The sequence below is a fragment of the Botrytis deweyae genome (assembly GCF_014898535.1).
Source record: "Botrytis deweyae strain B1 chromosome Unknown BDEW_023, whole genome shotgun sequence".
NCBI lineage: Eukaryota > Fungi > Ascomycota > Leotiomycetes > Helotiales > Sclerotiniaceae > Botrytis > Botrytis deweyae.
Window position 1 is genome coordinate 458,269 of NW_024066230.1, and position 22,236 is coordinate 480,504.

At 43.4% G+C, this 22,236-nt stretch overlaps 6 protein-coding genes across 6 annotated transcripts; 3 read left to right on the forward strand and 3 right to left on the reverse strand.

Annotated features, from left to right (window-relative positions):
- Window positions 1-228: 228 nt before the first annotated feature.
- EAE98_008693 (uncharacterized protein) lies at window positions 229-1,543 on the forward strand (the record flags this gene model as incomplete). Its single annotated transcript, XM_038956316.1, has 3 exons — window positions 229-353; window positions 409-1,043; window positions 1,093-1,543. The coding sequence occupies 3 exons, from the start codon at window positions 229-231 to the stop codon at window positions 1,128-1,130; spliced, it is 798 nt and encodes a 265-aa protein (XP_038807397.1). The 3' UTR covers window positions 1,131-1,543.
- Window positions 1,544-2,277: 734 nt separating this feature from the next.
- On the reverse strand, window positions 2,278-3,711 carry EAE98_008694 (uncharacterized protein; the record flags this gene model as incomplete). The annotated part of the gene is made up of 4 exons (XM_038956317.1): window positions 2,278-2,594; window positions 2,675-3,100; window positions 3,345-3,465; window positions 3,535-3,711. The coding sequence occupies 4 exons, from the start codon at window positions 3,709-3,711 to the stop codon at window positions 2,278-2,280; spliced, it is 1,041 nt and encodes a 346-aa protein (XP_038807398.1).
- A 682-nt stretch (window positions 3,712-4,393) lies between these two features.
- On the reverse strand, window positions 4,394-7,223 carry EAE98_008695 (uncharacterized protein; the record flags this gene model as incomplete). The annotated part of the gene is made up of 5 exons (XM_038956318.1): window positions 4,394-4,705; window positions 4,769-4,882; window positions 4,935-4,996; window positions 5,218-6,877; window positions 6,963-7,223. The coding sequence occupies 5 exons, from the start codon at window positions 7,221-7,223 to the stop codon at window positions 4,394-4,396; spliced, it is 2,409 nt and encodes an 802-aa protein (XP_038807399.1).
- Window positions 7,224-8,086: 863 nt separating this feature from the next.
- On the reverse strand, window positions 8,087-9,533 carry EAE98_008696 (uncharacterized protein; the record flags this gene model as incomplete). The annotated part of the gene is made up of 3 exons (XM_038956319.1): window positions 8,087-8,510; window positions 8,559-9,165; window positions 9,215-9,533. The coding sequence occupies 3 exons, from the start codon at window positions 9,531-9,533 to the stop codon at window positions 8,087-8,089; spliced, it is 1,350 nt and encodes a 449-aa protein (XP_038807400.1).
- A 2,618-nt stretch (window positions 9,534-12,151) lies between these two features.
- Window positions 12,152-13,972, forward strand: EAE98_008697 (uncharacterized protein; the record flags this gene model as incomplete). Its single annotated transcript, XM_038956320.1, has 1 exon — window positions 12,152-13,972. One exon carries the CDS (start codon window positions 12,152-12,154, stop codon window positions 13,970-13,972), a length of 1,821 nt encoding a protein of 606 aa, XP_038807401.1.
- Window positions 13,973-15,288: 1,316 nt separating this feature from the next.
- On the forward strand, window positions 15,289-21,266 carry EAE98_008698 (uncharacterized protein; the record flags this gene model as incomplete). The annotated part of the gene is made up of 3 exons (XM_038956321.1): window positions 15,289-15,740; window positions 15,788-21,131; window positions 21,204-21,266. The coding sequence occupies 3 exons, from the start codon at window positions 15,289-15,291 to the stop codon at window positions 21,264-21,266; spliced, it is 5,859 nt and encodes a 1,952-aa protein (XP_038807402.1).
- Between the last annotated feature and the right edge of the window lie 970 nt (window positions 21,267-22,236).

Genomic DNA, 22,236 nt, shown 5'->3' on the forward strand with positions numbered 1-22,236 from the left:
TCCAATTGTTTGAGAACGTCAGATGTGCTTATTCGTATTCATCCCCACTAATGATATCCTTGCAATTGACATTTGTCAACTATCTGAAAAGCATTCGTACTTTCAGTCCGCTCAATCTGCTAGAATTCATTCCAAAGCATTCTGCATAGCTTTCTCATCTTTCACTGTCAGGAAAGTTTCAGCTCAGAAAGGTCTGGTCCTTCGACAATATTCCCCAATTGTTGGATCATGGTTTCTACCATCTTACTTTCTATAGCTGTGGTCGTAAGTGCTTTTGTATTTTCCCAATATCGAAGTCTACAGCGACGAATCGAGGAAGCCAAAAAATCGGGGTTTAAATATGCAATTTCTCTGTAAGTCCTTCCCTACAATGTAACAAGATTTTCTTGCTGAAGAACATTTATGTAGAGTATACTTCCAATCGATACCATGGATCATCCTCCAGAATATCTTTATACCGTTCCTTTCCAGACTTCCCAGCAAATGGACTCAGTCATGGCTTCCGCTTTCAAAATGGGGCGAGACCTGGCATGAAGGCTATGAGCCCTTCAAGAGAATGAATGATGATTCGATAATGATAGTTTCCGCAGGGGGCAATATACTCTGGACATGCGATCCCGAAGTTATCATGCAGGTGTCTACCCGACGCAACGACTTTGTTAAGCCAACTGAAATGCTTGACATGCTCAATATTTATGGGCCTACCATCACCGCTGCTGAGGGGGAAGAGCACCGCATTTTCAAAAAAGTGGCTTCGCCATCGTTCAATGACAAAAACTTTCAGGCGGTTTGGACAGGTGCTATTGAGCAAACTGAGATGATGACGCAAAAGTGGCTCGATAATGGCTCTGTTTCTGACCTCAACAGCGATGCTGCAAAGCTCGCTTTGCATGTCATCAGCAAGGTGTTCTTTGGAAAGACCATCACGTGGACGGAGAATGATACGAAACCCAGTCCAGGGCACACTTTGACTTATGAACGTGCAATAAGTACCGTTTTCGAGTACAACAGTACTATATTTCTAACCCCTCGACCAATTCTTAGTAAGTAAATTCAGCACCTCTACTTTCCGTGCATACTAAGTTGTAAAAGACTATTTCCCTTTGAAAATCCACAAAACCGCAAAGTAAGCGTTCGTAGAATGGGGAAAATACATGGAAGATATGCGAGACAGCACCGCCAAACATCTCCAAACTCACGATGTGAAAGGAGAAGGGACTCTCCTCGAACACTTTGTGAAAGCCGGTACGCCCGGACTCAGCAGTGCTGACTTGTCGATCCCCGAGGCTGCGATCCTCGGCAACATTTTCATCTTCATTCTCGCAGGCCACGAAACGAGCACAAATATCTTCACATACGCTGTGATTCTTTTAGCATGTAGGCCTGATTTTCAATCATCTCTACAAGCCGAAATCAGTACTATTATCGGTGGCCGTCAACCAAGTCAGTGGTCCTATAAAGCGGACTTCTCTAAACTCATCAACGGCCACGTCGGTGCGCTAATGAAAGAAACACTTCGACTCTACACCGTCCTTCCCTTTCTACCCAAAATCAACAAAACCAACGAGCAAGCATTGAGAATAGGTAACCAGACACACATCTTACCCCGCGACACACTCGTCATAATCAACACAAGTGCCACACATCGCAATCCCAAATACTGGTCCGAGATCCTAAAAACACATGCAGATACGCCATCATATCCCTCATCCGATTTTCACCCGGAGCGCTGGCTGCGGTCCTCGGAGTCAAAAGTATACAGCCCACCTGAAGGAGCGTATATTCCATTTGCAGAGGGCCATCGTTCTTGTCCCGGACAACGATTTGCGCAGGCCGAATTTTGCGCGGCTATTACTCGGTTGTTGAGCGAGTTTAGTGTAGAACTGATTTGCGAACCAGGAAAGGATTATGCGAGCACTGTTCAGAAAGTAGAAAAGCAATTGGCACATGACACTGTATTTGATATGGGCTTGAAAATGAAACACCCGGTGCCGTTAAAGATTGTTAGGAGAAAAGCATAATTTCCGAGCCTGTCTTTACATTTAGTTTGTTAGGGAAGCTTGTAAGATGATCTCGGGCTGGATGGCTTGTCTACATGTGCTTGTAGACTAGACTTGTAGTATTTACATCGATTTAGGAGATGAACATTCAAATAGATGATTGCGTATTTGGCATGACCTCCGATCGAATCATATACCGCGCTCGTACAAGAAACTTAACTACCAATCACTATCAACGCAGTTTTAGTGCCTGGAGATAATATTGATCAGTTCATCCTCACTCAACTTCCACCTCCACAAGCCCCTCTGAAACTCCATCCGGCGTCGGATAGAACCCCAAGACTCTCAACCCCGCTCGCGAGAGCATATCTACAAAACAATCTCGCGTTCTCTCCGCCGCTCCCAAAAGTGTCATCATGTTAAAGTCCTGCGTGACTGCCCACACCGACGCTCCCGATCTCGGAACAATCTGTTCATGTATAAAAAGCTTGGAGTAACCCGGCTTCATAGCTTTGCGCAGTCGAGTGAGAATAACCACACATTTGTCGTCGGGAAAATCATGAAGAACCTGACGGATATAATATGCTCGAGCTCCTATTTTACAAACACTCAGTAGATATTGACATAAAACCCGATTTCTCTGCGCGATTCGGAGTTGGGATTGAGAAATCTACCTTTAACTGGCTGTTCCTCAAAAATGACATGAACCAAATACTCGATTCCCTCATTTCTACCCGCACCACTAACAATATGAAGCAAATCCTGCACCACAAACTGGCCCTCCAGCTCCGGAAACGCAGCTCTCGGCGCGACAGTCTTTTGACCATACCCACCTCCCACCTCCACCCACAAAGCCGAGATCGAACTATCGCCCTCCGCCAGAAATCGAGCTATCGGGAAAAGATCCTGCACCAACGAGGTTCCTTCCGCCCAGGTACCCATCAGCGTTGCGAATGCCTGCGCAGTATCGGGTTTCTCTCCAAGAATCCCAGATAAATCTTTATTTGGATGATGAAAAGCAGTCTGCACCGCAGTATTCTGCGGATTCGTCGGGTTCTTATACTTTGTATCCGCCAGGAATCCAGGTAAGGCCCTGTACGCTGGACCCAGAAAATCGGCACTGCGAAACCTGGAATTATGGGTGGGTAGTGCTCAGAATCCCCAAGTCACGACTCCTTTTGTGAAGGTCGACTCTGCAAATAATGTATATGAAGACGAAAGCGTGTAGTATTTATTTTCCATCCTATTTGATTGTGCCAAAAGTAGTTAAACTGCGGAGTAGACGTGCTTTTCAGTTTCCACAATAGTTTAAATTACAAGTACAACCATCACAGGGAATCATACCAAGCAAAACACCATCTGCTTCGGTAGCCTGTGCTAACTGCTCTAATGTTTTTTCTCCGGTGGATGGTAGATGGAATAGATCCAAATCCCACGCGATACGAATGCAAACACTTTCTACAGGCTTCACATACCATCAACATCAGCAAAGATTTCAAAAACAATACTAGAGTGATTCACGAGATAGATATACCTGAGAAAGCAACACTCTCGCAAGAGCATCAGCCGGTGTCTCTAGAGCAAGCGATAAATCTCGAGCTGCAAGTCGTAATTTTGTTTTCAGGATGTGGTTTTCTAGGAGTGAAGCGGGCGGGTTAGATGTGAGGGTTTCGAGTGCGGAAAGGAGGCTTTTGGGGGATAGAGAAGTCATCATGCGTGGTAATTATGTTGAGCATTTGAAAATGGTAGGATGAAGAAAGTAGTAGAATAAGTATGAAATAATCAGAATTTATATGCGAGTCAATGGAAATAGATATAGTGCAGCATAAGCCAACACACTGTTGGAACACAGTCCAAACCAATGGTAAGATTGCTTTCCTATGCATTTCGCCCTTTTGGAGGGACATTACTATGTTAAAAGGAGGCACATACATGATACAGCCATGAATAAACATGTTCCACGGAAACTTTATCCGAGAAATAGCAACAGGAATGAAAGTAAATAAGACATCACACTACTAATGTATCCAAGCTAATTCCAACAATTCACGAATCAATTGTTTTGATTACCGACTCCCGAGACGTACCGTGAAGAACAAATGATATGTATGATTAAGGCAGATACATGGCGACACAAAAATAGCAATAACAATCTAACTTTTTATTCTTGTATATATGTATGTATTAACTGGCTGATAAAAGGCTCAAGGCGCAATGCAACATAAAGGCAAAGAAAGAACGACTATAAACAACAAATAACAGGACTAAAAATCCTACCAATTCACTTACAAGATAATCCATAGTAGATTCCTTCCCCCTTCAAATATGCTACCCCCTCTATTGCCTTTCCGACAAGCCCCGTTCAACCTCTCCATTCCCACCCTTCCTCTACCCTATTCACCCCAACTTATCTCCTGACCCCACTCACCCTTTTCCACCTGCTCTCCACCCCCCAAGACCTCCTCCACCTCCCCATCCAAACACTCACATAACCCCCTCCCACACCCTTCCTCAACCTCCTGTCCATCTTTCCCAATCAGCACCGGCAAATTTTCATTCAATCCATTCCTCAAATGTCCTATCTTTCCAAACCTCACATTGCAAATGACGAGCCAGCGAACTCGAAATGCTCCAGCGCTCTCCCAGTTAATCGAATTTTGCCAGGAAGGGACTTTAATTGCGCCGGGGAGGGTTTCCATTCTCGCCTATTGGTTTACCATGATGAGTTTGGGGAATTGGGGAAGAAAAATTGGAGAGGGAATACACACATAACCTTGAAAAGCTCGACTTTTGTTGATTGAGAAGATCAAAATAACATTTTTGCAGGTCTCGAAGGCTTCCTTGAAGATTGGTCCATTTTGTGCTTGGGTGGTCCATATACCCTTTTGGATATTAGCTGAATCGGTCTTGCTTGCTTGATTCTAATCCACTTACATCTTCAATACATTTAATAACATTTTCATCGTTGAAGGATTTTACTATGAAATATCTTGTATCTGATAGCGTCAGTATGTGGACTTCTCAACTCTCCTCAGAATATTCTATAGCTATTGGCAGACACTCGTCACTCAACTTCACAGCAAACAAGACAGTGATTCTGATAGAATACTTTTTCAACTAATTGCATGGGTATCAAGAAAGCGCGACTAAAGCAATCTCTATTGACTTGAAATAAGATAAATAGAAGCGTCGGACGAGATGGGTGATTTTCACTGACCACCTTTACCGCCTCGATCAAAACCTCTTGGATCTTTGTAAGGTTTGCCAAGAGCATTTCGCGATCCAAATCCAGCTTCGCTCCTTGACTCGTGTGACTCCCAATTACCACGACCTCTTCCCCGACCTCCTCGACCTCGATAATTTGGATCAAAGGCCTTTCCTCTGTAACTTCCATGTACTTCAAAAGATCTTTCGCGTGCAGTCCGTGCAGGGGGTCTGCTCTCAAAGGTCCTTAGACCGGGGGACACTTCACGATCATTACTGCGGCTTCGACCACGGTTACGAGATTCTTCGAAATAATAACGACCTCCACGGTCACCATTGGCGCGGCGAGAAGAGTCATAGTCTACTGAACTTTGTCGACGGCGATTTTCATGTTCTCGATCCTCAAGGCGTGCTACTTTTCCATAGTTTGCCTCCCTTTGAGAATCTTGGACTTCACTGTAGTTGCGCTTGTTAGATGTTAAACGATCAGGAAGATCTGTAGACTCCGCTACCGCTGGGGTGTTCTGAGGTTGTATTAAGCTGTTCATCAAGTTTCCTACGTTAAAATTTACAAGACTTTGACCATCTTGTATACCTGCTAAGAGCTTGGCTTTTTGTTCTTCCAATTCCTTCAGAGCTCGTGCAGTTTTCAAGAACTTGTTTCTGTGTACTATATCATGATACTGAGTCATGTCCAGCCATTCCCTCAAATCTGTGTCATGGGGTAAAACTTGTGCCAGTGTTGGTGGTTTAGACTCTCGTGAAGATTTGATTTCTTCCTTCGCAGCCTCGGGACGGCGATAATCATCATTATTATCACGAGAAAATCTGCGTGGGTGATGTTTTTTGTCAGTGTCTTGATGCGACTTTTTTTCATATCTATGATCGGAAGCTGGATTTCTCTCTGGTCGATAATCGCCGTCTTCTCTGCGTTCATCTCGAAAACGAGGAGGTTCAGGTTTTGATGGCTGTGCTTGTGCTGGTGCTGGACGTCGAGTCAAAGGGCCAGGTTCTTCGGCCTTTACACGAACATAAGCTGGCCGAGTTGTGCGCTCGTCTTCCGGTTTAAGAGACTTATCATTAACGTTAGCCGATTTTATATTGAACTGATTTCCTTTTGGCTCCGTGGGCGGAAGCTTCTTAGGGCTAGGCTCATCTAGTATCTCTCCTTCCGACATCGACCCATTTCTAACATTCCTGACTTCGCTCTCAGCTAGAAAACCATTACCGGCTCGATCACTGGTAGATTTCTTGATTTTTGTAGGAGTTCCTGACATTTGGGGGTTCGCAGATAGAATGTTTGTATTGATAGGAGGTGTTTTTTTGGCAGTACCATTTCCTGCCACAGGGTTCATTTTTGGTCCTGCTCTTGGCTTTGTTTCAGAATAATCAGAAATGAGATCATTTATCTCTTTTTCCCGGCGTAAGTGTTCGTCGAGATTTACCCCTTGAGCAGGACTCTTAGGGGATGGTTGTAATGAGCTCGACGATTCTATCGCAGTTATTTGTTTTGCTGGTGCAAGAACTGGTGGGGTAGCTGAGTTGGCTCGGCCTTCTTTCCCCTTCATCAATCTTGCTCTTAATTCGGCAGTTTTGGCAGCAAGCTGTTCTTTCGTCGGCGTAGGAGTAGGAGGAGCCACACTATTATTAGTTGAGTTCAATTGAGGGGAGTACTGGGCAGGTAGGTAGAGGTTAGCTGTATGCGCTTGCTCCCTAAAGTCCATAGTAAAAGTTAGGTCGTCTGTCCCAAGCACTTACTGGTGGTCGATTGGGAGATATGAATTGATTTTGTGCGAAAGCTGCCTGGTTGTACATAGGAATCTCTGGAGAGAAGCCATTGTAACCATCAATATTCATTTCGTCATATTGTAATATGTTTGGTTGTTGAAAGAAATTGGGGCCTGGTCCATCGCCAGAGAAAGGAGATTGTAGTGGTGTAGTTCCAGATAGATCATCTTGATTGAAATTGTTTGGTTGATATTGTCCATTACTTGGAAAGCCGTTATTTGTTGGCCACATGGCTGTAACAAGAATTTGTCAAGTTGACTGAGTCTTTTGTTGAGTCCAAGGTTCGACGACTTGTTCCAAATTGGATATTTTATTTTTGAAAAGTAATCCGCACAACGATATTTTTTCGCACACTATGTCGAAAGACTTGTAAGAGTGAATATTGACAATGAATAAATGAATGAGTGATTGCCTGAATAACTGTGTTGTGGTACAATAGAATTAGATATTTGAAGTACTTGAACTTTGCAAAATCATATTACGACGAGGTAGCTTGAAGGGCTTCTGCTTCTTGTTCTTCTTATTCCTTGAACTTTGGTGTATGTGAAAGGCCTTTTTCAGAAATCTTCTATAAATTATAAGAGAAAGATCTGCTGAAAGATTAGTAAAAAGAAAAGGGTGGAAGAAGAAATGTAATAGTAGTAGTAAGTTGTATTAAATATCAAGTGGCAGATGTGAATGAACACTTTTCGAGATATGCAGCTAGGTCCTAAACCGAGCTAGTAGGATGCCTTAGGCGGTTAATGACATGAGAATAAACCTTGTAAAAAATATATCTGATGATTAATGCAGCTTTCCGATTGATTGGGATGGATAATTCTACTTTTATTCAGGTGATGTGATGAATGCGACTTTCTCATTGGGGAGTCAATTATGAAATGGATGCAGTTTTCCGATTGGATACTATTAAATGAGGTATATCGTCTTTCCATTTCTTTCGTACCTAGGTATTGGACGGGATGAGAAAGCTCATAAGTAGCCTATCAGAGTTAATTCTCACTTGCTCTAACCTTATCATTTTCCTCATTCGATATGTTCTGATACAGTACCAACATCATCCCAACATTTGCAAATCCCCAACTGTTGTTTCCATGTCATGCAGGAGGTAAGAATGATGAGAACAAACCACTCTGGATGCCGGCATATATTATCATGAACATTCCAACCATTGTGGCTGTTGGACCCTTTCCTCTCCCAACCAAAGCTGCCATATACCACAAATATACAGGAGAAGATGATGAGATCCTTGTAATAATCTGAACATGACCGCTTATCAACGTGTATACTGTGAGAATCAACTGTGTGAGCGCTAGATTCCGGATGATCTGGACTTTATCGACTTGTCGGATCCCGTTAACTGGCGGGTTGACATCTTTCTGCGGGGTGGCTGGGGTTTGTTGGAACTGAGAGTCCCGCAATACCCCATTGCCAGATACTCCCAAGATTACAAGCATAGGCATAGCAAGTAAAAATAGAGGTATATTTGAGGTTGTCCAATATCTGAACGGTCCGTTATTCCTAGTGAATGTTAGATACGGTCGCATTCCATCAAATCCATCGACATACCAATAAAAAGCCTGCACGAAAGCATATATACTTGGCAGGGTATTCGAACACCATACTCTTGGATTCGCGATGTCCGTTGCCCCACAGTACTCTTGATATGCGATATACTGTGGTGTGAGAAAACCAATCCCAACACACATGCCTCCCAAACCAGTGATGATGAGGCGACGAATGGTGGGCATATTGAACCCATTACTTAGACTCAAGAGAACCCTGAATGCTTCCTCAAGCAGGAGAAGCCCATTGAGCAATGCATTACTTCTGAAAGTAGTAGCAAGTCCGAATACTACGCCAGAAATAAGAATAAGAAGGTCGTGACCTAAAGTTCTGTTGTTCACTTCAGAGCCAAAACTTTTTGAGAAAAGGAATGCTCCCAAAAAAGTTAATAGCGCAGTCGAACTCTCAGCATATGGAGCAGACAGGAATATTCCAGCTGGTGATATGATGTGCAGAAGAGCAGTAACCAACGCAAATCTCTTTGATGGGAAGAGTGTCAAGGTCAGGCTGTGCAGGGCAAGAGTCGAAAATAGATGGGAGATGTGAGCAATCAAGATCCCCACCAACCCCTCCAGCCCATCATAGCGGGGTACCCCAAGGTATTCAAGTCCTACCTTGGTCAACGACGCATACAGACGGGTGGTTATTTCCGTACTTACCCATACTGCTGAATTTTATGATGCGGGTGAAGCCCCACCCGAACGCCCATTCTTGTTCATAGACATATCCGCGATTTGACGCGTGTACGAAGTAAATTGCATCCCATCTTACCAGCTTGCCGATGAGGTACTGCACTACCGATGGTAACTTCTTTTTCCCGATCGAATGCAGACTCGACAGTAGCAAACTGGTAGATGTGTCATAGCCTGGACCTGGACTACAAGCTGCAATGAGCAGAAGCGAGGTCTTCCAGAGTACAAAACATAGTATCAGGGTACGAACTGGTGCTCCAAGCGGATGAGGATATATCGAAGCCATAATGACGAAATGAGGTTTCGGCAGTTGGGTTCAGCCCTTTAGAGAGAAGACTTCTCATCATCTTCCTCGTGTGTTCCTCAACAGGGGTTACGATAAGATTAGGAAGCGGTGAAGAGACATTCACATCTCGCTAAGCAGCGGTTACCCGAGGGATTCGATGCCAAGAGATTGGAATCTGTAACGGAAATATAAGAATTTCCGTACCTTGTGAGTTTATGGATCTTGTACGATTCAAAATTTCAATGGACATATTAAGGACCCAGGATTTTTAAGGTCTTGATGTGCGAAGTTCTACCATCGTAAGAGTAAGAGTAAACAGGAACAAGGTAAAGAAGATCGATCATAATCCAAAGCTAATCAGGCTTATTCTTATTGACAGTGGATACCAAGGTCCTCGATGGCTTGCAGGAGGGGAAGAATTGAACCTCATTGTTCTATGAATTGAGGGACATAAAATGTATCTAGGTAATAGATACTCGTATGTACGAGTACATGGATAGTAGACACTCGTATGTACATGGAGTATGCCTTTCCTGATGTAGTTTTTGATCAAATTTTTGTTGACTGGAAGTTGTTATGTAGTCTTTTGAAACTAGCCTATTTTTATCCTAATCTCATTAGATAGATTTCATGATTAGCTTCAGTCAAGGCTCTAATTAACTATCATCTCTTGCCCCAAACTCCCTTTGAAGAATATCATTAGTTAGATCCTGATACAAAGAGGGAAAAAAGCATAGAGGAAGAGGCCTGTCGTGTAGCACGACGCACCACCAGTTGAAGTATCTATTGATCATCTGGTAATCGAGATCGAGTCGTTGAGACCCCTGCGATCAAAAGTAACTAATGAGAATTGCAGCAAAACTTGTGAAAATTCAAGAATTCCGAATCAGGGCTGCATCGGAAAATGCAAATATTTCCATAAGTCCGTAAGGATTATACGTTGCAGACCACTTGACAGTCATACAACAAAACGTGTGTTTCCAAGGTTGTCATGAGTAGAGAAGGCTACTCAGAATGAGCGCAATGAATGACTTCACTTATTAGATACTGCCTGGTAGGTAGGTATGAACATTCTACATTGTTTCCTATTACAACAGACACTCTTGTAATAAGCGTTGTTTGATTGTTGTTCGATCTCCCATTGATATAAATGATTACAGCAAAACCTCTCCATAAGGATTTCCTTTATAAGGATAATCTCTATTATCCTTATTTTTTTTTGGTTTCAAAAATTTTTAGGGTTAAAAAAGGGCTATATCCTTAAAACCTCTTTATTAGGATATCCTTATATTCTTCGGTCCCAGAATCACATATATCCTTATTGGATCAATAGAATCATATGATAAATATATCGATATTTTAGTCAAATTTGATTGAAATGAAAAAAATATCACGGAAATAACCTAATCGAAATTAATTGGAAGGAAATTACTACTATATCGGGATTAAGTGGAATCTTTATATAAGGATACCTTTATATATCCTTAAAAAAGTCTATAAAAACCGGTATCCTTATGGAGAGGTTTTGCTGTACCTACCTACCCTTCGTAGGTACTCTGGTATTCTCACCTCCAGCTACCGGTACCTATGAAACAGAAATTTCGGATATCGGACCCAATCCGAGGAAACCGAAAAAATTCCCTGCACCGACCTCTCTTTTCTGCCACGAACCCATCTCTCATTGACAAACTCTTGCTTCTTATCGAGTCGAGGCCAATCGTGCATGCATCTATGAAAATTTAAGCAGTCGTGTGGAGAGGGCTCGGAGGGTTGAAAAAACAAACGGATGGTTTGATATAAATCCAGGAATTCATTGTACGCTGGGTGGGGCTTTTGCTGAGCCTCGGAGACCAAATTCGCATGGCAGGTAGGGTTACGGGTGTTTATATGCAGCATCGGCTGATCATTGTAAGGGATGTTCAAGTACCTGATCAAGGATTACCTCCTTCAAATTACTGACGTCTATTTGTTGCTTTTCAGAAACATACAAAAGAGGTATTGCCAAACCCGGTCTTTCCGTCTGGAACTCCACTCGAATTTAGTTTATTTGATCCAAGGGATGGAACCTTCTTTTGTTTGTCAACACTCCAAGGTTACCAGATTAGTTCCCAGCCAACTCATACATACTTAGACGTTGTTGCTGACACTCAGCTCTTTCATTCGAACTCTGTTTGCTTCTCTATTCTATTCCCTTCAATTTTTACGCCGCTGTGCGGGATTTGCTGACCATATCGAACAATGATGACTATGTGAATAGATCTCTGGTGTTGTAAGACCTATCTTGAGCCTCCAGCGAATGTCTGACCACAAGCACTCTCAATATAAAGTCTATTCCACAAGCTCTCACATCTGTGCGAATTTGAAAACAAGCAGTATCGTTATCGTCTGATTTCAGCGATTAGATCAATCCGCCTTCTTGGCTTCATACATACATTTTTATAGCCTTCTCTCTGCCAGCCCTACGAATATACCTCCTTCCATGCATACGGAGAACGTCGAACCTAATAGCGACCCCAAAGCCTCGAAACTTTCCAGATCCTCCAAAAGAGCAACTTCGCAGTCGCGGATACCTTCGCCCACGAGGACGTCCCTTTGCTGGGACGTCCCTTCTCATCAATATGCTTCTGCATTCAGCAGCCGGCATGCACAACCATGAGTACTCACATTCTACCCTTCCTGCTCGGCCTCGCAGCGATTTTATGCCTAGAAGATCACCTCTGAATCGCTCATCTTTCTCAAATCCTGGCCCAGAATTATCTACAACTGATGAAGATTCAATACCGGCTTTATCAACTCGACGCTCAAGAGCATTATCCGAATATATACCTCGCAAATTAGAACATCAACAGGTGCATACTGTTCGATTCCAAGAGCCTGAACCGGATAGAATGAGCGAAGATGGCAGATCAATTGCGAACTCGGAAGGAAGTCGGTCGACAATTGGAGGTCGACGGCGCAGGAGATCATCCAAAGCTAGCACAGCATATAGCTTGGCACACCCAGCTCCGACTTTGACACACAAGCAACGGTTATTGAATATTCGCCCGAAATTGCTAATGCAATTGCAGTTATTGTCAGTTGATAAAAGGCCTAAACCTACATTAGATGTCCTGCCTTCGACCGTTGTTGTCTCCAGATTGGCCAAGAGGTTTCCTCGAATGTTCAGAGGAAAAGGTGAATTGGGTGCAAATGACATAATGATTGTAAAGAGCGAAGACTACTGTACACCGGATCACTCCATTGATGATACAGATTCTGACGAGGAGGGATTCTCGCACAGAGATCTTGTTGCAGTTATTTGCCAAATGCCGAAGGATGAAGGGGGCTCTCAAGGAAAAGCCGAGATAGTTTTAGGCGATGGTTCTGTGTGGTTAGCATGCCCACTGCCAACAGGTTCTTATGAAATGACGAAGTTTGACGAATCAGGAGCAAAGGTGACCACTATTCGATGGGTGAAGAGAGCATATCATCACAATATTTCCGATTTGCCTAACAACGATGTCAAATTCAATTTCAGTATCATAGACCCAAATTCACGCCGCCACGCAATTATGGCGACTATTACTCAAACAAAATTGGACATCCCGGATTATTATACCTCGTTATCTCCTCCGTCTGGAACAGAAACCACAACGACACCGGTGAGTGAGGTATCTGGTGAGCTCGAAGATGAGGATGGCGGTATGGACACGATTATCGAGCGTATGCCTCAACTCATGGACGAGACCACGAGGACCTTGATTCAAGTCACGGGAATATGGGTTTCTTTACGCCAAGGCTGGTCTCCTTATTTCAAATACAATGATGCTATGGCTACTTTCAGCCAAAATAAAGGTTCAAGAGACTCTATGAACGGGAGAACTAGAACCTCTTCAGTGATACCAGATCAAATGCGATCAACGTCTTTTACTGCTCTTACTTCCACTCGCTCAAGCACACCCGAATCTGCATTTGGGGCCATTGGGGAAAAGATTCTCAGATGCAATATTGGTAAAGCAAATTCCGTCACAGCGTCTTCGTCACAGGATACAATTACATCACCAAGGCGAGCGAGAGCCACATCTACTGGTGCCGCGTTCATGCAAAGGGCAGCAAGCCGCAAGATAAACACAATTGCCAGCGATAGCGAAGGAGAAAGCATAGCTCAAATTCCTGAGAATAGCCAAAGTCAAAATGCTAAGACAGATATCTCGAACCGCGTTTCTTGTCCTCCTGGGCTAGATACCGTTGCGTCACCTACGCAGACTCCTCATCGAAGAGTGCAGTCTGCTCACATGATTCCGAGTACAGGTACACAAAATGCTGGCAACAAAATCATGGATGGGCAGAGCGAAGATGGCCATGGCAAACCTCCTCCCTTAAAACGGAAGAACAGCCGATGGAAATCGTTTATTAACTGTATTCGCCGTCGACCTTCTCCTCGTCTCCCCCCATCGTAACATTATCAGGGAATACTTTTGTATCAATACTGGCGTTATTATCATAAAAAGCATTGGGTTCAGGCATATATAAATTTTGGAATATGAGGCACATTGGATGTGTGTTTGGCTTGGCGTTGGTAGATATCACTCCGGCATATTCGTTTTTCTTGGGAACACAACATGATACTCCGTCTACTCTTGCTTGTATTTCTAGTATATAGTATAGGTAGTTCGCAGGCTCTATCGATAAGGTAGATATATATTCCAAAACAATGAAAAGGCGAACATCTTTTCACAACCTTTGGAGTACAATGTTATTTATCATCTCGTGTTTAGTCAGCATGCTTGCTTTTAGAATTCCTTCAAGGCAGTAATGATCACGTAGGCTTGTTGTAAGGTACAACCCAGCTAGCAGGTAGCTATCTAGACATTCAATGTGAACTTGGAACCTTACGTACGGCTAAATGCCTAATAAGAAATTCCCTCTTTTGCATAAATATCCTCTGATATTCACTTCTATTGATTCTCGTGAATGGATTGATTGAGTGACTGACTGATTGACTGAATGACAGACTGACTGGTTGACTGACTGACTGACTGATCTGATTGATTACTTAGGTATAGATTTCTCCCTTTGTTTACTCGTTCCAAGGTTGATATAAGAATCATTGAAGTTTGGCTCTAGATTCACATTCATATTCTAGAAAGATTTACTACTCGAAGACCGAATCATTCAGAGCTTTCTTTCGCCCCGTACCGGTGACCTTACCTTTAGTACCTACCTACCCACCCACCTAGCTACCTACCGCCTCTATTATTCGAAAGCACATACGAGTACAAAATACACCAAACACCACCACTCTTTCACTTCCTACGGGACACTCTCGAGACACTTCAATAATCCCTGTCTACAGCTTCTGGTACCCGCGCACGGATCTCGAGGCACAAGGCTGGTGTTCCCTCTCGATCCAACATCATAATTATTAAGACTTCTATGCTGTGATACACTCTTTCAAATTCAACTTTTGCCCCTCTTCATCAATTACAGATTATTTAATGAGAATAGAGCTTCTTGGTGGCCTATTATTTTCTGGATAACTTTCAAGAACTTCAACACTGCGGATTTGGGGTTTATCTGGCAGCTGATTCAGTCGTGTGCGAGAGAGATCGCCTTCCCATCAACGAAGCTACTTGCCTGCTTTGTACAGGTACTTGTGCGATGCTCTTTCACTTAAGCCATTCATGATTACTGACAACAATTAGTTAGTAGATTCTCTCTATCATACTCAATCACTCAATTTTAGCCGTTATTCCCAGATAAAACGATTTGCAAGATGGACGAAGGGTTCACAAATGGCAAAAGCCATTCGCAGTACCTACAGAATATGCTCCAAGGAGGTTCGAGCGATACGATTTCGCGTGCAACTTCGCCAGGTCTCGGGTTTGGGGCCAACGGAATCGATACCGACAGGGAGAAACGATACAGGCCCAGAACATTTCCCTACTTCAAACTATTACCATATAAAGTCGAGGAGGAGACCGAACGTAATGTGGCGCTGGCAGAAATTATCAAGCAGCTTTATATTGCTCTCAAGGCCGAAGATATTGCACCCGGTGCTGTACACTGGACAAGAGAGCTAAGAGCATGGCTAAGTCTGAAATTCGACATTACTCGTGCGTTGCGTGTGAAGCTTGTTAAGCTCTATTACATGCTGTCGTTGGCCCCAGGCTTGGACTTGAGCAATGGAGAAAGATTCGAGAGCATGTTTAGATTCCTTTTGACTAGGTATGTTGCATCGTCTTCATTGTTGTGCACAACTAATGATTAATTAGAAAAAAGCATCACCTCAAACCCGGAGCAGATCTTATTCTTGATTGGAGACCACTTTGGAGAGAAATCAAAGGTCTCGTTCTTCCCCATGAAATGGCGGCGCATCAGGGTAGCCGAAAGCGAAGCCACAAGAACGTTGCGAGCCTTGCAGCTTATGCATCGCAGTTTTTTGATCCCGGTGAAAGAAAGGCTATGTTCGAGGAGATTCTACCATATTTTAGTACCTCGGATTGTTCATACGCATTCATTACCCTTGGAGCTCTGAACATGATGATGCCAACTCAGCCATCATTAAATGAATCGGGTTCACTTCAACAGCCACAAGATTACTTGCCTACGCTTTTTCATCTTTGGTCACTCGTCAACCGCTCTAAGATCTTTGACGTAACATTTTTAGACATGTTTTCGAGGCTTGCCCGAGATTCTGTAGCTAACGAACATGTTAACTTCTCTGAACATGGTATATTCACAAAGGAACAATCCGATCTTATATTTACGGCAATTTTGCGGTTGACCGAGATACCCGTTGGACAAGCTACCACTCCATATAGTCCAATGGTCGACATGGCTTCCGGCCTTGGGGTATATCTTGAAACAGACAAGAAGCGAACACCTGTTGGATATACAATTGCACGATGGATAGTTATGTCTCTGTCGCCATTATCTCTAAACAGCGAAAATTCTATTCTGTCAAATCTTGAAGGGTTGATACAATCCATTGATACCTTTTTTCATCCGTCGAACAACGGAAACTGGGCAGATATATTATCACAGACCGTCTTCCATCTCGTTGATTTCTTCCTCTTGCGTTGGAACCGGGAACAGAGTGGCGAAATGGACACACCACCCGCGCGACGCATTACTCCTGAATTAAAGAAGAGATTCGTCCTCATCCTTAAAGACGTAGTTTTCATGGGAATCTTTTCCAAAAGATCTAAGATTCTCAATTATTATTTTGTTGCACTTCAAGGTCTAGCAAATCTTGAACCAAACTTAATCTTGCCAGGAGCAATGCAAAGATTTTACCCTTCACTTCAAGGTTTGGTTGAGGTCCATCGAACCTCTTCATCTCTTTGTAGTCTTCAAATGCTCGCCAATGTTATGTCAAAACATAAGGGATATCGTTGTCATATTACAGCGTTGCTAGCTCTAGCTTTGCCTGGTATCGATGCCAACGACTTGTCCAAAACCCAATATACTTTGAATTTTATACAGGCTGTGGCATTTAGTATACCATTTACGGATCTCACAAAAAATCACGATGGTATCCATGACACATCCCTTGCCATTCAATGGGTACAGGGCGAGATGGAACGACTGGAACGAGATGGCCCAAACGTGGAGATTGACTATGACACGGAGCTTAGTGATGAGGACGAAGCCAATATCTTGCGATCTTCCACCGCAGGCTTTGGCGAGTTCGTCTTAGCTCTGCTCGGGAAAGTATTTACCTTATTAGAGAATTTACCTGAACAAAATCGGCTGCGAACCGGAGCTCCGGAAGAGAACGTGGTCAATGTTCTACCTAGCGCTCTCACACCTTTGTTTTGTTCTTTGTCACCTGATCTCTTCGACATGGCATTGGAGAAAATGGCAGCTTTCATTAATAGCCATGTTGTCCACCAGGCTAGAGATGCAATGGCATTTATCGTCAATTCAATGTGCAAAGCTAATCCAGAGAGGACAATAAAGCTGCTTTTGCCGATGCTTGTTGTTGGTATCCGAAACGAGATTGATTTCAATGATGCTGCATCCAACAGGAGTGGTGGTTCTGACGTATTGCCTCGCGATCGAGCTTTAGTTTGGCATTTGAGTATGCTTAGCATGATTGTTGTTCATGTCGGAGATGCAGTCATGCCATACAAGAAAGAACTTTTTGATATAGCTCTTTACATGCAGGAAAAATGCTACGGCCTCGCCACAACTCATGTCTCTAATTTTATTCATCACCTTTTGCTCAATCTCACCACAATCTATCCTGTTGATACTGCCCTATATGAACCAGAAGTTTTTGAGAGAGGCCTTGATGTCAGCGATTGGGGTCGCAACACTAAACCATCCGAGTTAACGATAAAATGGCATGTGCCTTCCTCCGATGAGATCGGCCTTGCCGTTGAAATATTCGAGTCTCAAGTAAAGACCTCGATCGAGAAGCTTGACAATTTAACCAGCGATTCTCCATCCGTTTCACGTAAGGGTAAGAACAAAGAGTGGTCAGATGAAGTTGAAAGAGCTCTCACGCATATTCGGTTGATGATGTCCGGTGTTTCTGTCCTATTCGATCCCAAAGCAGCCTCCGGGAATTTACATGGGGAGTTTGATTCAGACAACGACATCGCTATGAATGGAGATAACCCCATGGAAGGTGATGATGATCCTTTAGCGGAAGCTTCCGAAGATGAGGAAACCAGACCTCAATTCCATTATCGTGCAGGATACCTTTTGGAGAAAGACAGCCCAGCATATGTTCGTATACACAAACTTCGCGAAGATGTTGGCCACCTATATTGCAAGATGCACAACTTTCTGATGACATATCAAGAAGATGATGTTCCTTGTTTCACCGCGCTTTACTTGGCATACAAATCATGGATCACAGATGTTGGCAATGAGAAGTCTGCTCATACCTTGGAACGAATGAACAAAATCTACCTCTCAGAGATTCGGTCTTTCAAAGTTACTGGGCTTAGGAAGGTATATCCAAGACCCTTGTTGATAAAACGCGCTGGAAGCTATCACTTACAGCGTTCTAAACACAACGCGTCGGCACGACAGAAGTCGGATCTTGATAAGGAACTTCTTTTGAATCTAGCAACATCAGCCATCTCCCAGTATGCCGAAGTTCGAGTCACGGCTCAGCAAGCCATGGAGTCAGCTTTGAAGAGCGTTATTGGCGGTCGACCCCTAGTTGTACCCCAGTTACTAAGTGCCTTTAGAACAGCTTTGGAAACAAATGATTTTGACCGGATCAAGGGGTGTCTTTATACGTTATTATTTGGTAGTCTTACGAAAACAATCTCCAAAGATTGGCGGTTTGCGCCAGAGCTGATTGATCTATACATCAAGTCTGGATCTGTCGATAAACCCTCTATTCAAAAGGTAGGTAATACTGCCATGTACGGAGGATTGATTGAATTTGGCAGAAGAATGGAGACCCTTGTTGTCCTCGACCAAGCTCTTATTCAAGAAATAGAACCACAAGAAGATTGTCACTCCACTATTAAGACCAGGAACGACTTCATTATTGGACGACGTGTTAGAGTGGAAGAAAAGAAGTGGAAGTTAGCAGTGGAGCTTACTGAATTTGCAAAAACTGCTCACTGGAAGCTTGCCGGGCGTTGTACTTTATTCATCAACAATTTGGGTCTCCGAGTGCAAACACTTGCACCGCCTGAAATGATTGAGCTCGCTACGTTAGGAGCCGTCACTGAACATCCCGGGCTTCGAGCAGCTCATACTGAATTCATGACTCGCATCCTGAATCACATTGAAACTCGTGCTATTTATGGCCATAGCTTCGAGAAGTATATTCGCGAAGAGGAATGCCAGCCTAACAAGCTCGAGATTTCCGTGGATAATAAAGACCCCAAGTGGACCAAGAAGTTCTTGGACTCCTTCGCCGAGCCTGGACAGCCAGAATATTATTTGGATCGCGATTGGCCCGGATGGCTTGTCTGGGGTAAGAGCTTTTATGCTATGCGAGCAGATCCTATAGAATTCACGGATTTCGATGAGCTAGAAATTTCGGCGAGAAAGCAGATCGGATCTCTGTTGACATTAGACTGGTATCAAAAGTTCTTCATGTACATGAAGCAAGAACCAAGAGACACCTCTGCAGATCGATTCCGAGTGCAGAACACAACTTTACTTGTTCAAACGTTCGAGTTGATGCATTCCGGACTCACTTCAGCCAACTTTGATGATATCAAAGAAGAGGTCAAAAAAGTATACGAAGATGGTAGTGACAAACATCAGCATCGTGCAACAGCAGAGATCGTGGCTGGCCTTATGCTTTCCACATATGACTTTCCGAACAAGAAACGTGATGAGGTTTGGGCTTTCTGTTTACCTATCATGTTAAATGTCTTCTCCGAAGGGTTGACACCAGAAAATTTGACTTACTGGGTCACCGGTCTTCATATGGTTATCGGTGGAAGAGACCCCAGGTCATCAAGAGAACTTTTTGATTTCCTTGTTTCATTCCGGTTAGATATTACCTCCAATGCAGCCTTTAAGGATAGTTCCAAGATTCAGCTCTTGGATGTTGCTATCTCTGATGCTGGTTGGCATTTCCGCAACGACGAGCCCATCCTACGAGATTTCCTGGACCACATTGACCACCCGTATAAAGCTGTGAGAGAAGCAATTGGCCGCGCAACTGCTACCATATATCGTATGAGATACTTTGAGGCATTCAGAGATGTGGATACTCTTCTAGAGGCGAACAAGTCGGCTTCTTCCATTGGTATCAAACCTTACGAACCCACGGAAGATTTCTCTTCAACCATCCGAGACGTCTTTAAGCGACTAGAAGCTTGGCGTGGTCAGCGAAATCCGGGTGAGCAAACACCAACCTCGTATACCAATGGTAGCAAAACTGTATTGTTATGGCTTGATTCCACTCTGCAATCTTACGAATGTACCCAGCTTATTAGTTTCTTCCCGAACGTATTTATGGAGCAACTGTTACATATGATGGATGTCAAAGAAGATCCAGAACTCCAACGTCTTGCTTATCACGTATATCGCCACCTTCCCAATATCCCGTTCCGTGCTGGTGAAGATGGTGAGTTTATCTCGGCCCTCATCCGTATCGGCAAGGTATCCACATCATGGCATCAACGTTTACGAACCTTGATCAACATGCAAGTAATCTATTTCCGTCGCATATTCCTCATCCGACCCACCGAGCAACAAGCTCTCTTCACAGCCGTTGCCGAGATGCTTGAGGACCCACAACTCGAAGTCCGCCTTGGTGCATCTACTACACTTGCCGGCATGATTCGATGCTCACCCATCGTTCTTCGCAACAATATTCTATCTACTTTGCGCATCAAATTTACACAAGCACTCAAGAAGAATCCTATGCCAAAGAAAGTACAAGGTGTAAGCACACCAGTAAACTCAAATGCTCAGATTATTAAAAGACATGCCGCTGTTCTCGGATTGGGTGCCTTGGTTAACGCATTCCCATATGCAACACCGCCACCCGAATGGATGCCAGAGGTATTGGCTACTTTGGCAAGTAGAGCTGCAAATGATGCTGGTGCAATTGGAAAGACTGTGAAGAGCGTGTTGGCAGATTTCAAGAAAACTCGGCAGGATACTTGGGTAACGGATCAGAAGGTATGTTCCTGTCACTCTTTTGTCTTCTGCATTACTTTTTTTTTAAAGCATATAACTAATCGTTCACAACAGTATTTCACACCCGAACAGTTGGAGGATTTAGAAGGCGTGCTCTGGAAATCCTATTTTGCATAAGGCACACGTCGTAGTGGCACGATACTTCGGGTAGAGCTTACGATGGTAATTGAGATCTATGTCAAATGGTTTTGGAGAGCATGGTTGATGATAACATGAATGGGAGTTCTCTTTTCATCCGGTTAAATTACTAGTATACCCCTCAAAGTATGTTCTCGATCCGAGCTATGATATAAACAAGAAGATACACATGGTATAGGTTGACTCTTTTCGCTTGCTTGGGCTAGGACTAAAATCACGAATATAAAATGGGATATTGAGACGTCAAAACGTTGAGAATGGGACGGAAAGGGATACAATGTGTTATGGCATGAAATATGATGAATAAATAAGAGTCGTTGATACCATTGATGATTTTGTGGTTATGGGTATCTGTCTGTGCTGAGCATTGATGTCGCATTGCATTTGGTAGCGTAGACTTTAGGGAATACAAGCTAATTTGTATGTGTCGTTTGACATGAATATGAAGATTGTGAGAGTTGGGGTGAATGATGAGTTTAGTGTTGGGTTTGTGCTATTCATGTTGCCTGAGGGGGTAGGTTGTGAGAGTATGATATAGTATGTTGGACATCTCTGAGAATATTCCATACGAATTGTACTGGATATTTGCAGCGTGGAACTGAAGTCTCTAAGGGTGGGATAGATAGAGTAGATAAAGTAGGTATCTGATGGGTTTATGGGCTCTTGTGGAGGTGGGATGAACCGCGAGGGAGATTTAAGTATGTGGAAGGTAAGATAGGTGGTTAATCGGAGTGTGAGGGGTTTTGTGTGTTTGTTCTGATTTTTGTGTTGCTTTAGGGGAGGAATGGTTGTGTTTCTGCCATGTTGCATATACAATTTAAGTATTGTTAAGGAGGAATATTGAAGGGATGTTGGGGAATCTGTATACACATGTACGTATTTCGACTCGACCTCGAAGTAGATGCTAACGAATCAGACAGCGAAGGGGGGAAAGAGTATTGGGATTGAA